Source organism: Petaurus breviceps, unplaced genomic scaffold (assembly GCF_028583685.1).
Source record: "Petaurus breviceps papuanus isolate PSGF00001 unplaced genomic scaffold, PetGlider_PUasm1.0 90925, whole genome shotgun sequence".
In the NCBI taxonomy this organism is placed as follows: domain Eukaryota; kingdom Metazoa; phylum Chordata; class Mammalia; order Diprotodontia; family Petauridae; genus Petaurus; species Petaurus breviceps.
The window spans coordinates 11064776-11079378 of record NW_027187380.1 but is presented as its reverse complement, the minus strand read 5'-3'; the positions used below and the strand labels follow the sequence as shown (position 1 = coordinate 11079378).

At 39.6% G+C, this 14603-nt stretch overlaps 1 protein-coding gene across 1 annotated transcript in view; it reads right to left on the bottom strand.

The window, feature by feature from the left end:
* The window catches only part of UBE2O (ubiquitin conjugating enzyme E2 O), an 84631-nt gene extending 70277 nt beyond the window's left edge, over nucleotides 1–14354 (bottom strand). The window contains exon 1 of the mRNA XM_069076306.1: nucleotides 14019–14354. Within this exon, the coding sequence (XP_068932407.1) occupies nucleotides 14019–14354 (336 nt within the window). The remainder of the gene's footprint in view (nucleotides 1–14018) is intronic.
* Nucleotides 14355–14603: the final 249 nt, after the last annotated feature.

Below are 14603 nucleotides of genomic sequence, written 5' to 3'. Positions count from 1 at the left end.
CAAAATAAATACAGCTAGTATATGGAGATAAACCATTAATTATGAAAAAAAAATTGCAACAAACATCTCTAATAAGGGTCTGTTATCTATGATAAATAGAAAATTGATGTAACAAGAGCCACTCCTTAATGGACAAGTGGTCAAAGATATGAAGAAACTGTTCTCAAACGAGGAATTGTGAAGTATTTTAAAATTTTTCCTTCTTAAAAACATGAACTTGACAAATACCAATCAATGATTGTTTCCCTATACAAAGAACAGAAAAAGACTTTATATAAAGCCATATCTCCACTATACTTTTTTGGAGGCACATTTCAAATTTAACAAAGTGTCACCAATATTGCCCTGCTTGTCTGTGTTTTCCTTCAGAACTTCCTCAGCTCTCTATTTTAATGATTTCTCTACCTCAGTCTCTTTTTGTTTTTATTAGTATCACTCCTCCAAACCTCCACCACCTCCAAATAAAAGACCTTCCTTTTAATAAATAAATAGTCACATAAAACAAATATATACATTGGCTATGTCTAAAAATGTTATCTCATTCTATATACCTAGAGTATATTACCTCTCTGCCAAAAGGTGGGAAGCATTTATCAGTCTTTTGGAATCATGACTGGTCATAACGTCCATCAGAGATCTCAAGTCTTTTACAGACTGGTGTTCCATTGTGATGTTCTAGTTGATATAAAAAAAAGTTCTGATTCATCTCGCTTCATTCTGCATCAGTTCATACATGTTCTCTTAGGTTTCTCTGAATCAATTAAGTTCACAATTTCTTATCGTGAATTATATAATTTATTCAGCCATTCCCCAATTTAAAAAGCACTATTTATAATTTTTGTATATATGTCCTTTCACTCTTTCTGGGATATATACCTAGTACTGCTACCACTGGATAAAAGGTATGTACAATATGTTAAGTTCTATACCACTGTAATGCTTGTTCTACCATAGCCACACTAACCATGGTCATTTTCATTTTTTGTTGTTTTTGCAATCTGAGAGTTATGTGATGGAGCCTCAGACTTATTTTAATTTCCATTTCTCTTTTTATCAGTGATGTGGAACACTTTCCCCTATGGTTGTCAGTAGCCTACCTTTCTTATTTTTAGAAATACCCGGAAGTAGGGGCAGGAAGTACAATTCACAAAGACTTTAAGAAAGTTCTGCAGACCTCTATGTAAAGTGATTTTTATGTAATGCAGATGTGGGAGGGGAGGGAAAGAGAGAGGAGGAGGTCAGCAAGCTGGGAATAGACTGATGGAAGACACACTTGTGGGTAGATGGATAGAACAGAGCAAAGGGGTGGGGAATCTGCAGCCTTGAGTCCTCATGTTGCCCTCTAGGTCCTCAAGTGTGGTGGTCTTGTTCTGTGAAGTTTAGATTCAGTCAGAGGGCCATACTGGAGGGCCTAAAGGGCCACATGTGACTTCAAGGCAGCAGGTTCCCCACCCCTGGTCTAAGAGCTGGAGGTCTCAAGCCAAGCCCCCAGTCTGCAGCAAGGTGGGGGGGAGGGGTGGCCTAACTTTTGTTATGCTTTCACTTGGAGGGTTATTTTGTTTGTTTGGGGTTTTTTTGGGGGGGAGAGGAGGAGGAGTGTGGGAGGCTATGAAATGCCAAGCTAAGGGGCAGAAATGGTGAGAGAGCATATAGTACTATACAGTAAAGTTAACATAGGTTGGTTTGGGTTTTTTTTTTAATCCGCATTTCTTTCAGAATTCTTTACATAAAGTCAAATTTGTATAGCATTAGTTAAAGCAAGAACGGTCTGTCTAGATTTACTCAAGGAGTTCCAATGAGAAAGGCAGGAGATAACTTTTCAAAGTGTTAGGGTCTAGTCAAGGTTGTTTAAGGCTAGGGCAACTTAGGCATGATTGAAAAAAGAAAAAAAATGATCTGGTAGAAAGGGAGAGATTGAAGAAGATTCCAGAGGTGATCGATAATGCAATCTGTTAGAGGAGAGAAGGTATGGATTAAGGGTCTATGTAAAGGGGTTGGCCTTGGCTGAAAAATCATTTCTTTGTCAGGGAAAAAGAAAGCAAGAGTATGATAGCTAGACATTTTGAGAGGAAGAGAAAGGGAGAAGAGTGCTTTGGCCTCAATTTTCTCAGTCAAGTAAGAGGCAACAGCAAGATGCTCAGCAGAGAGATGCAGAAGAGGGATCTGTGGATGATGTAAAGAGAGAAGTGAAGGTTTAAAATAGCATGGGGACCCAAACAGATAAGTGGTAAAGGGATATGACTAAACAGCTCTCAAAAAAGAACTGCAAAGTATATATAACCACATAAAAGAACACTCCAAATTCATTAATAAGAGAAATGCAAATCAAAACTCTGAAGTTTTACCTCACACCCTGCAAATTGGCAAAAATGACAAAAAATGGCAACAGTTAATGTTGGAAAGGCTATGGAAGGATAAGGCACACTAATACACTGTTGGTGAAACTGAAATGACACATTTAGAAAGCTACTTGTAATTATACAATGATCAGCCTTCATTTCAGCCAGCCTCCATCAATAAGAAAAAAAGTCCCCATATACTCCAAAATATTTATAACGGCACTTTCTGTGATAGCTAAAAACTGGAAACAAAATAGATACCCATCAAGCCTACTAGTTTTCTCAGCAATTTTTATTGAAGAGTACTTAAACCTCAGTAGTAGAAACCTCTGGTTTTATTTAATACACTCCTACTATGCTAACTTACTTCTAGGTCTTATATAATAAAACCTGTTTAATAGATCAATTAAAAAAATTTTTTTTTGCCTTTTTTTTTTGGAGGGGCAACTGGGATTAAGTGACTTGCCCAAAGTCATACAGCTAGTTAAGTGTTAAGTGTCTGAGGTCACATTTGAACTCAGGTCCTCCTGACTCCAGGGCTGGTGCTCTATTCACTGCGCCACCTAGTCTTTCCAATTTTTTAAACTTTTTAACCATTATCAAATATTGCTGATTATTACTTGCAATTTTGAAATGTAGTACTCTAATTACTACTACTAGCATTCCTATGATGATATCAAATAATAATGGTAACATTGGCCATCATTTATTTTCTCTCAATCTTCCTGGAAATGCCTCTAATATTTCCATTACATGTAATACTAGCTCTTGCTTTTACCTATTCTATTCACCACATTAAGGGATAGTTTATTTATTCCTACATATTTTCAAACTGTTTTCAAATAAAAGGATGTGTCAAAGGCCTTTTCTGCATCTATTGTTATAATCAAGTGACTTTTATAATTCTCCTAATATTTAACCAAATCTGCATTCCTGCTATAAATCTAATATGGTCATTGTATATAGTTTTCTTTAAAATAATTTTAGCTTCTTAGTTAATATGTCATTTACCATTCTGTATTAATAGTCCTTAAAGATACTGTCTGTCATAAAGGGGTGGCTAGGTGGCATAGTGAATAGAGCACCAGTCCTGGAGTCAGGAGGACCTGAGTTCAAATACAGCCTTAGACACTTAACCCCAACTGCCCTACCTTCCTCCTCCAAAAAAAAAAAAAAAAGATATTGTTATATGGGTTTTCCCAACTTGGTTTTTCTCCCTTTGGCTTAGGTATCATGACAAGTATAATAGGACCCTTTCTTTCCCAATGTTTGCAAACAATTTATTTAATATTGGAACTGAATTTTCTTTGAATGTCTAATAGAATTCACTAGTAAATCCATCTGGTCCTGGATATTTTGACTTGGAAGTTTCTTCGTAGCTTCTTTAATTTCTTTTTTCTAAAACTCAGTAATTTAAATATTCTATTTTTGTTTCTGGCAATCTGGTTATTTTACATTTGGATAAATATTCATACATTTCCATTATCCATTTTGCTGGCATATAATTAGACAAAATACTTTCTAATAATATCCTTTATTTCCCCTTAACTTATGAATTCTCCTTTATCATCCTTGATATTGGCAATTTGGTTTTCCTCTCATTTTTGGAAATCACATTATCAAACATTTTTGTCTATTAGTGGTCTTTTGGAAGAGGTGGGAAACTCCCAGCTTTTACATATGATTTTAATGGTTTTCCTTTTCAAAATTTTATCTCCTTTGATTTTCAAAGTTTCTACATGTGCCTTTTCATGTTGTTTTTCATTTTTTCCTTTTTCAAATCCAGCATATTTTTACTGATATCTTGTTTCTATATCACATATGCTTCTGTATGCTTCACCCCACCCATCCCCAGAAAGTCATTCCTAAAAATAAAGTACAAAGAATAGAAGAACAGAAATTTTACTAAATGCCAAGAAATCTGACTGAGTATCAGACTATGGTCCCTCACTTCACAAAGGAACAAGAGATGTCTTCTCATAGATCTTTTCTATTTGCTACTTGTGTGCCACCCTGCTTTTCCTGGTTCAGAAAACTTAAGTAAAGAATGCTTGCTTCTTCTACCCATTCCTTTCCCACACAAACACCATATAAGTGAAATAGCTCAGTTCTTCCCTTTTTTTCCTAATTTCTTTCCTAGTGTTTTCCTTTTCCCTCCCTTTTTCTTAAAACCCAGACCCAGGTTCTGTGTGTCTCTTGACATGGAAAAGATAAAGCTTTTGAAAGAACACATCTAGCTTCCTGTCAGAATGTAAGCACTTCTTCATAGTTTTGGTTCCTTCCATCTGCTTATGCATTTTCTTTTCTAGCTTTCTATATGTTAGCATTTCAAACTTTCTGCTGAGCCCTGATCTTTCCATTATGAATTTTTTAGAGCCCTCTGTTCCATTCCTATAAAATTATACTCAATTTTGCATGGTAAGGGAGTATGTTTTTATTTGTAAACCTCAATCTTTAGCCTTTTGGAATATTGTATTTCAAAATTTTCTCTTCTTTATTACAGTTGCTGTTAAGTTTTGAGGATCCTATATTTGGTACCTTACTTGACCTTGAACTCTTTCTTCCCTAGATGCTTGCTTTTTTTTTTCCCTTTGACTTGGAAACTTTGAATTTGGCTAAGATATTCCTGTATGTTTACAGTTTGGGGTTTCTTTTAGGAGGCAATCAGTGAACTATTTTTATATTCACTTTGTCTCTGCTTAAAATACAGCTGATAAAATTTTATTTTATAACTTCTTGAAATATGGCATTCAAGAGTTTATTGTTTGTTTGCTTTAATCCCTGGCTTCTATTTCAGTCTCCTGGTGGTCCACTGTGGGTTGTAGGGGGTCTATCTCTGAATCCTCCTTATATGATCTCCAATTGGTTCTTTCTTCTTCTCTACTCCTGAGAGGTCCCATCGAATGTTGGCGATCACACTGTTCTTAATCATTCCGCACAAAATTCCCCATTCTTCTCTATCTTGTGCTGGGACTAAGGTTCTGTGTTGGCCCTGTTTCCTGCCGTGGCTCCCAATTCTCTGAGGATTACCCGGCTGAGCCTTATCTCCTACACAGTGACCTCTAGGTGCTACTTCTGCCTTCCAATTCTGTTCTGACAAGCTAGGAACAGGATCTGGCTACAGGTCCCTAACTACCAACACTCACACTGGCCAGTTCTGAGTTTGCCTGCAGAAGCTTACTTGTCAGAGCTTCTTTTTAGTTGGCTTCCTCCTTTACCCGAGTTTTCACTAGCTTCCTTGGTGTAGGTCCTCTCCCTGCCTATAACATCTTTTTGTGCACTTCTGAACTACCGTGTTTCCCCGATAATAAGACACTGTCTTATTAATTTTTTGGACAGAAAAACACCAGAGGGCTTATTTTCAGGGGAGGGCTTATTTTAATGAACATTGACAGCAATTTTAATAAACAGGTAAATGTGAACAAAAAAAATGTACCTTTATTCAATAATGCATTCAATAAAGAACAGGATGACACACTCACTGCTGCAGCTCTGATTGGATGCAGCTCGGAGCGCGGCGTGCGTTTCAGGGAGGGGGGGGACGGTGTATACAGAGGGTACCGTAATGTAGCGCAGGGGATCACCTTCACTACAGTAGCAATCTCAATAGGGCTTATTTTCAGGGGAGGGCTTATTTTAGAGGAATCTTACACAGTAAGGGGAGGGCTTATTTTCGGGATAGGTCTTATTATCGGGGAAACACGGTAGATGGCAGTTTACCAATGTGTGTTTATTTCTGGTTTTCTTCATCACTGATCTTAATCTAGGCTTCTGTACAAGCATTCATTTTGCCACCTTAACTGGAAAATGATTTCAAACTATTAACAACCACATGAAACGTTACTCCAAATAAATGAAAGAAAATGCAAATCAAAACAACTTTGAATTTTCACTTTATACTCCCTTTGCCTGACTGGCAAAAATTGCAAAAGGTAAAAACAGTCAAAGCTGGAACGACTGTGGAAAGACAGGCACACTGATACACTGTTGTTAGAAATGTGAATCTATTGGGCCATTCCAGAAAGCAATTTGTAATTATGCATCTCTCCCCCCCTCCTACTCCCAAAGTGACTCTTTGATCTCATTGCTAAGTGGCAATAATAGCACTCAGAGGTAAAAACGAAATAGCCTCACAGCCAACAAAATATTCATAACAAAATGTTTCATGACTTCAAAGAACTGTTAAGAGGCATTTTTTTTAAATGAAAGAGAAAAAAAGAAAGAAGGAAAGGAAAGAATTAAATACACGGTAAAAAGACTTTTAATGATGCAAGACAAAAATATTTCATTTGTAACACAAAGAAATAATACAAATAAAAACTGAAATAAATAGAAATCAGTAATTAAGTGGTATTCTGATCTCTCCAATGAATGGTTTCTTAACATATTTCAAGATTCAGTATTCTTAAGAAAGAAAATGATAAGGGGGGGCTAGGTGGCACAGTGAGTAGAGCACCAGCCCTGAAGTCAGGAGGACCTGAGTTCGGATCTGGCCTCAGACACTTATCACACACACACACACACAACCTAGCCATGTGCCCTCAAAAAAAAAAAAAAGAAAGAAAGAAAATGATAGCAGCAGGCAAAAGTAGGTTTGTATAAGCTGAAAGTAAAGTTAGATCACTTAAGTGGCCAAAAAAACCCAAACTCCAAACCACTAAGCTAAATTTGTGGTGGTTACTGACATGCCCTATGAGGCATCACTAGATTAAATAAATGTTTAGGTCACTACAATTAATGCAGTCTAAAATCACATTAGCATTTACCCTCCCAATCTGTAAGCAACTTGTCCCTTCTCAAATTATCTTATCTTAACCTGTTTATTTGGTATATCTCCCCAGGTAGGATGTAAGTTCCTTGAGGAAAGAAGCTGTTTTATTTTTGTCTTCATATTTCCTGAGCGTAAAACTGTACCTGGCACTTGGTTAAACTGGGAAAGGCCCCGGGGAATATGTGCTCAGAGAAGGGGTCTAGGAAAGGAACTGCAATAGAATGAAAGAATGAAGTGAACCCCCAAAAGCTATTTTCATCAATGTTTTAAGTTCTCTGATGAGATAAAAGCACTCGGCAGACCTTAAAGCATGATAAAATATCAGCTATTATTGTCGTTGTTGTTACTGATTCTGAATGACCCCAGGAAAAAGTCATCACTTCACTACTTTCTTTCTTCTCACAAGAGTATAAGGAAATCATGTTTCATTCTTGTTAATTAGAAAATTAAATATAGTTCAGATGTCTAGAACCATATCAAATTAGTATCCTTGCTACTCTTAAACAAACTACACTCCCTCTAAGCATATAGATGGTGGTGAGCTAGAGCACTGGGCCTGAGGTCAAGAAGACCGGAGTTCAAATCACACCTCCAACACTTATTAGCTTTATGACTCTGGGCAAGTCATATAACTTCTGTCTGCCTCAGACTTTTTACTTTACAACTGTAAAATAGGGGTCATAATAGCACCTACCTTCCAGAACTGTTGTGAGGATCAAATGAGATCATATTTGTAAAGCACTTAGCACAGTGCCTGACATATATAGTAGGCATTTAATAAATGCATTTCTTTCCTTTCTTTCCAATATACCTCCCTCCCCTCTGAATTACCTTTTGTAATAACAACAAAAAGAAGTTAAGCAAACCACATTCATCACCATATACCTGTTCCAGTTCCCCAATGCTACTGAGAAGAGGGAAGTGTTTTACAGGACTAAAGTTGGTCAATGCAATTAATCTGAGTTTGGTTGCCTGTTAATAGTGTTTTCATTCTACTTATTGCATCCATTGCATTTACTGTTCTCTAGTAATACTCTTCATTCTACATCAATTCATTAAAGTTTTCCCATGTTTCTCTGAATTCCTCACATTTATAATTTTTTATATTTATGAGAATGTATCTTTACAACTAGTTTGAAAATAACTAAGGAACCCAAGAACAAATTAATACAGATACATTTTTCTACACCAGTAGACTTACTGTAATACCACTCCTAGAGCCCACTTCTAATTCTCCCAGGTTTCCTCCGTCCCATCTGACCTGTAGCTACTTCCTATTCTACTAAAGCATCTCAATGCTATTTCAGTTCAAGAACCAATAAATACAGATAACAGAGCTTATCAGTCAAACTAGCATTTATTAAGTACCTCCTTGGTGCCAGGCACTGTGCTAAGAGCTGATGATACAAAGAGAGAGGCAGAACAAAAACAAAACACTAGTCCCTGTTCTCCAGAAGCCATGTTTCACTGGTTACTCATAGTCTTGGGGAGGCTGCTAGATGACAGATAAAAGCCAAATTGGACTTGGAGAGAACACCAGAGTTCAAATCCTACTTTAGAAAGCATTTGAGTTATCGCTTACCTTTTCTCAGACTCAGTTTTCTCCTCAGTAAAAGAGAGATAATCATTGCACCTAGATTTCATATGGATGTTATAAGGATCAAATAGAGATACCACAGATAACAAAGTACTTTGCAAACCTTAAAGTGCTATAGTTATTATCATTGTTGTTTCATCAGTGCTCAAATACAGATGAGAAGGATCTGTAGAGTCTACTTGGGCATTTATTCTCAGATCAGAATAAGCAATACATTGACTTAAACTAATCTTAAATTTCTAAGGTAACATTTTATATTCTCATTTCCTGCTGTGTGTGTGTGTCTGTGTTCATGTTAAATTCATATTAGTGTTAGTGAATTCCTTAAACATAATGGAAGGCTGAAGTTCATGAATTCTTAATGAAAGATCTTAATATAGAAACAAGGGATGAAAAACTCACTTGGATCAGCTAATTATTTCTGTATCCCACTGAAACAGACTCTCCTCTACACAACTTGTTTTCAGAGAGGACATTCTTGATGTAAAACTGCACCAGAAACCTGGACTCCATTCCTGGGGTCTCTGATTCTGATAAGTAAACTTTTATCTTATCCCAGACCTCTTGGGCATTTCTGGGCTTTCTATTCACCATACCCCATCAAGTCCATCCTTCTCCACCCTCACCTTTCCAGCACTACCCATGTGTTGTATTTTCCCATTAGAATGTAAGTTCCTAGAGGACTATCTTGATTCCTTATCTTTGTATTCCCAAACACTTGGCATAGTGCCTAGCACACAGTAAACAACAAATGTTCTATCTATCTAAAATAATGCTGCATTAAAATTCTTCTGAAAGGAGGTGGGAGTAAGATATAATCTAGCATGAGAAAACCTCTTACTAATATCAAAGCTGCTAGCCCATCTACTAACTTGGTAGCTTTCCTGATATCGAAACTATAATGATTTAAATAGTTCTTTGATTAATAAGAATAATATACTTCCCTTACTCTGCTGTGGGGAGAAATAAAGTAGAATTGACGACTTTCCCAAGGTCACCCAGAGCCAGTAACAACAACAAAAGCTGACATTTATATCATGCTTTAAGGTTTGCAAAGTACTTTACATATATTATCTTACTTGATCCTCAAAACAACTCTGTGAGGTAGGTACTATTATTATCTCCATTTTACAGATGAGGAAATTGAGTAACAGCCAAGAATAGCCAAGACTCTTGACTCCTAGTCAGACTCACTATGCAGCCTTTAATCTAGTGAAAAGTTAGTTTTTCTTGAGACAGACACAAGCCAAGGAGAGTTACATCACAAGCACTAATCCCAGAAGCAGGAAGGAGAAGCCAAAAGAAAAGAAATAAAACTGCAGAACAGACAGACTATAAAAAATTTTGTGATCCTATCTGAACATAATGCAATTAGATGCACTTAGTCCTGCATCTTGGTTAACCTTACATAACTCCTTCCTATCACATCACTCAGAAGAGTCACTAATGGACCAGGCACTTGGGCAAAGGAAACAAAATTTCATGTGCTATTATGATGCTGCATTTAAATGGCTATGGAAACACTGGTCCAGCTAGGAGCCTAAAATAAACCTAGATGCCAATCCCTGTGGAATTTGTCACCAGGGTTGTTTCAACACTACACACAGGTGCTGATGCCCATAAGAAAGGGTAATTCTGAAAGTTACTACTAAGACATACTTGACCTGTTGACAAATCATACAAATAGGCTCTTGAATCTAAACAAACAAAAAAGAATGCTTGTGCTTGATGAGAAAGGCACAGGTACAGAGGGGAGTGATCTGTAAAATCTCTATTTAGATATTCTTAGATCAGAATAAATAATGTAAAGTTGGATCTTAAAATACTAAAAAGTGACACTTCACATACCGTTTGGAGGACAAAGCATATAAATAAGTTCATAGGGCCTCTGAAAGGAAATCACTTTGTTTTCCCCTAATTGTAAGGAGATGGCCATGTGAGAAAGCATAATGTCTTATAGTACACCTTTTATGAATGATTTAAATTGAATATACAAATTCTACCTCATAGAGAATATGTGGCCAGTTACAAAAAATTTAAGAATAAATAAATTCTGTACTGACTACAAGAGGACTGTGAAGAGACTGAGAAAGGAAGGAATAAATGGAGCATATGTGGTCAAAACAACAAATAACCTCTACTTCTTAAGGCCCAAGGAAACTTAGGTCTGGCTGGTTTTAGGACTGGGCCAAAGGCTCAGCAATTTCAAGTGAAAGCTTCTGACTGCTGGTAAATTTTCCACATTGGTTTTGAGCCAAAAAGGGCACTTGCCAGACAGTCTCCTTTTTTGTGAATTTATTCATTAGTAACTTTAAAGCACTTAAGAAACCAAACATCAAGCCTGATTATTTTAAAAGTTAAGGAGCCACTAACACTATTCATGATCTAGTAGCCATTTTAAATTGCCTTGATCTCTACATTCCCACTCCCCCTTACAGCTGTGCTATGTATAATAAAAATAAAAGAAAAAAAACAACTGGAAAAATCCCAAATGCCCAATGGATTGGGAAATGGATAAGCAAACTGCAGTGCATCAATGCAAAGGAGTATTACATTGCCAGAAAAAAATGGCAAATGTAAGAATTATGCATAAAAATAAAAAAAGATCAATATGAAGAAATATAAAGAAAAAACACAGAATTTTAAATATTGGCTATATATTACTTATATCTGTATAAAACACATTTGTACAATCATGAAGATCACAAGTAATACAAATACAAATAAAGTATTTATTCAGCATTTACTATGTGCCATGCACAGGTAATAAAGAATTTTTGGTTGCTATTTGGATATATTTATTTTTAATAAGTTAAAGTTGATTAAATATGAAATTAATCCATGTTCAAAAATCTTAAATTCATCAAAACTATTTTTATGAGTCCATCATGCCACAATCCACAACTTTCTAAAGCATTCTTTTGATATGTCCTAATTTGAAGAGTAGGAACACATAAACTAGAATGTGCTAGGAAATTTTAAAATGCATTGTTTTTTAACACAGTTAATCAGTTAACCTAAGCACATTTTAACTAATTCAGAATTATATTCAGAATTTGTCCATGCAGGAACCATAAGGTAATTTCTTTATGACTTCAAAACTAGTAGATAATCAAAGTATAAGTCACTGGACTGGAGAGGAGGGAAAATCAGAAGGCAGAAAAACTAGAATTGTAAACAGTTAACCCATGAAGCTAAGGCAGAAACAGCTTAGAAACATGGCAAAATCCAATAGAGAAATGACCAAGAAGAGAGTTTGCGCCTGGAAATCAGGAACTAGGTCCTTTATTGTCTCAAGATCAGAAGGCTGTGGAGCAAGGAGTCAAAATTTAAGTTATAACATACAAAAAGAGAAGGAAGGGAAAAAATATATTTTTCAAAAGCCCATAGCAAGAGACCAGAATTCACTAGAACTTGAGACATAGGCAATGAACAATAAACTTCCTGAGGACATAATAATTATGAGTGTCTATTAACATAGCATCCTACTGCAAAAAGCAACATTTTCCAACAAAATTTTCAAGTGAATTTTAATTTTAAGAATGAAACAGCTATTGCTCAACTTGAATTTGGGGGTGGTGGTGGGAGATATCTGTGTGTGTGTGTGTGTGTGTGTGTGTGTGTGTGTGTTGGAATAGAAAGAGGTTAAATGTGTATATCTGTGAGCATTTATGTAGAAGACCCAGCTGGAATCTGCAATCACTTCTGTCACTAGAAAATGGATTACAGTCTCTTCCTGTGATGGGGCCTCTCTCCCTGAATGACATCTTCATCCAAAGAACCCCCTTCATAATGAGCCAAGATGTTCTATTCCTCAGTCTCCTTTGTCTCCCCATGTGAGAAATGCAGCAGAGGACTAACTTCTAATGTGCCTACTCCCTACCTCCCAATATCAATGACCCAGATGGCCGAAACATTTCAGGCCTTATCCAAGCAAAGAAATTCGGAGAGGGGGGAGGGAGGGAGAGGGAGGAGGCAGAGTGAGAGGACACAAAATAAACAAGGGTGTGCTTGTATGTCACCGATATCAATCCGTTTTGGGAAAAAGGCACAAACTAACAAAATATGTTTGGTCCTAGTTTATATGCGGCCAAACCCTTTGTTTTCCAAAGCTGCAGCACTTATCAATCCATTTCCCCCACCCCCAATGCAGACAGCCATATGGTAGAGTGATGTTTGCTTACAACCTGGGGGCAAGAAAATCCTTTTAAGTCCCACTCCAAATTGGTGGATTTGCAGTAGTCAATGGTCTGGTTCCTATGAAGTCCAAATACGTTTAAGATTTACTTCAAGTCATACATCACCCCTTTTCATTCCCTATCTAAACCTGCGCGAACAACTTTTTTCCCCCAATAGCTCCCATTTTAGCCTTTTCAAATGCACTTCCAAACCTTGAAATGTCATCTTTCCTTCAGTTCCTATAACGAGCACCACCACCCCCTCTTCAGCTCTCAATGTTTCTCCTCCAACCCTTGGTTAATATGAATACTGTACTACACATACCATTACTCAGGACTGCAAACGATATGACTTGCTTTCACAAAGTTCCCCATTAGCAACTAACCATGTAATAAAGGTACTAAGGTTCAAATAAGGGCAAACCAAATTCCCTTGCAATAAAGAAAAATATACATGTATTTGTTATATATATATATATATATATATATATATATATTGCCCCTCCCCCGCCCCCTGGAACTTCCCAGGCAAGCCTCCTTAACGCCTACACTGACAAGGCAGGGCCTTTCCTTTCTGGATGGCTTCTGGGCCGTGCACAATGCAGTCGGTGTCGCTCCCAGGAGGGTCAGCGCTAACCACTGAGCAAACAGGGCTCGACCTATACCCCCCCACCCTCGCCCCAAGCTTGCAAAGTCCAAGAGGGACGCCTCAGTCCCGGGGTCGGATAAGGCGCAAGGAGGCCCGGAGAGGCACCTCCCAGAGTCCGGGAGCCCAGGGGCCCTGCCCCGAGTTCTGCACCCAGCGCTCGCCCTCAGACCTGCTGCAATGACTTAGCACCGGGTCTAGGGGCCCGGCTCATTGCACCTGCCCAGCCCGTCTGTACCCGCTGGGGTCCCCGACCTCCCGCCCCGGGGGCTGGGGCTGTGCCCCCCTTCCCGCCTCGGCCCCAGGGCTCTCTAGGAGGCTCGGCCACCACGCGGGCCCCGGCTCCCCGCAGCCTCAGTTCTTCCCCCCCCCCCCCCCCCCCCCCCCCCCCCCCCCGCCCCCCCCCCCCCCCCCCCCCCCCCGCCGCGGCCCTCCTCGCCCTCCGAGTCCGAGCCCCCCCCGCAGTCCGCTGGGGGCCCTCACTCACCTTGGTCTCCTTCACGTGCTGCTTGACGCCCTCCGGGTACCACTGGACGCGCACGTAGCCGCGGCGCAGGGGGCTGGCGCGGCTCTCCTCGTTGCCCGGGCCGCCGGACTCAGAGCCCCCGGAGCTGCCGCGGCCCTCCTCGCCCTCCGAGTCCGAGTCCTCACCGTGGATGAGGCGCACTAGCCCGAAACGCACCGAGCCGCGGTAACGGCCCGACACCAGGTCGTGAGAGAAGAGAAGGCGCTGCGAGCCGGCGGCCGCCGGCCCGGGACCGCACACCGGCGGCCCACCCGCCGGGGCCGGAGCGACGGGCGCGGGGGCTGCGGGATCCGCCATGACTGCTCAGCAAGAGTCTCAGGCGGCGCTGGCAGCCCGGACTAAGGGAAGCTGGGGGGGAGGGGGGGGGGGGAGGGCGGAGTGGGGGGGGGGGGTAGAGGCCTCGGGGGGGGGGGTGGAGCTAGGGGCGGGAGTAGGGCTCCTCGGGGCGGGACTGCGGCGTGATGACGTAGAACGTGCCGCCCGTCGTTGTCAGGGAACGGAGGATGCGGTTGCTAGGAGCCGAGGCAGGTCTTCGCTTGGGGTAGC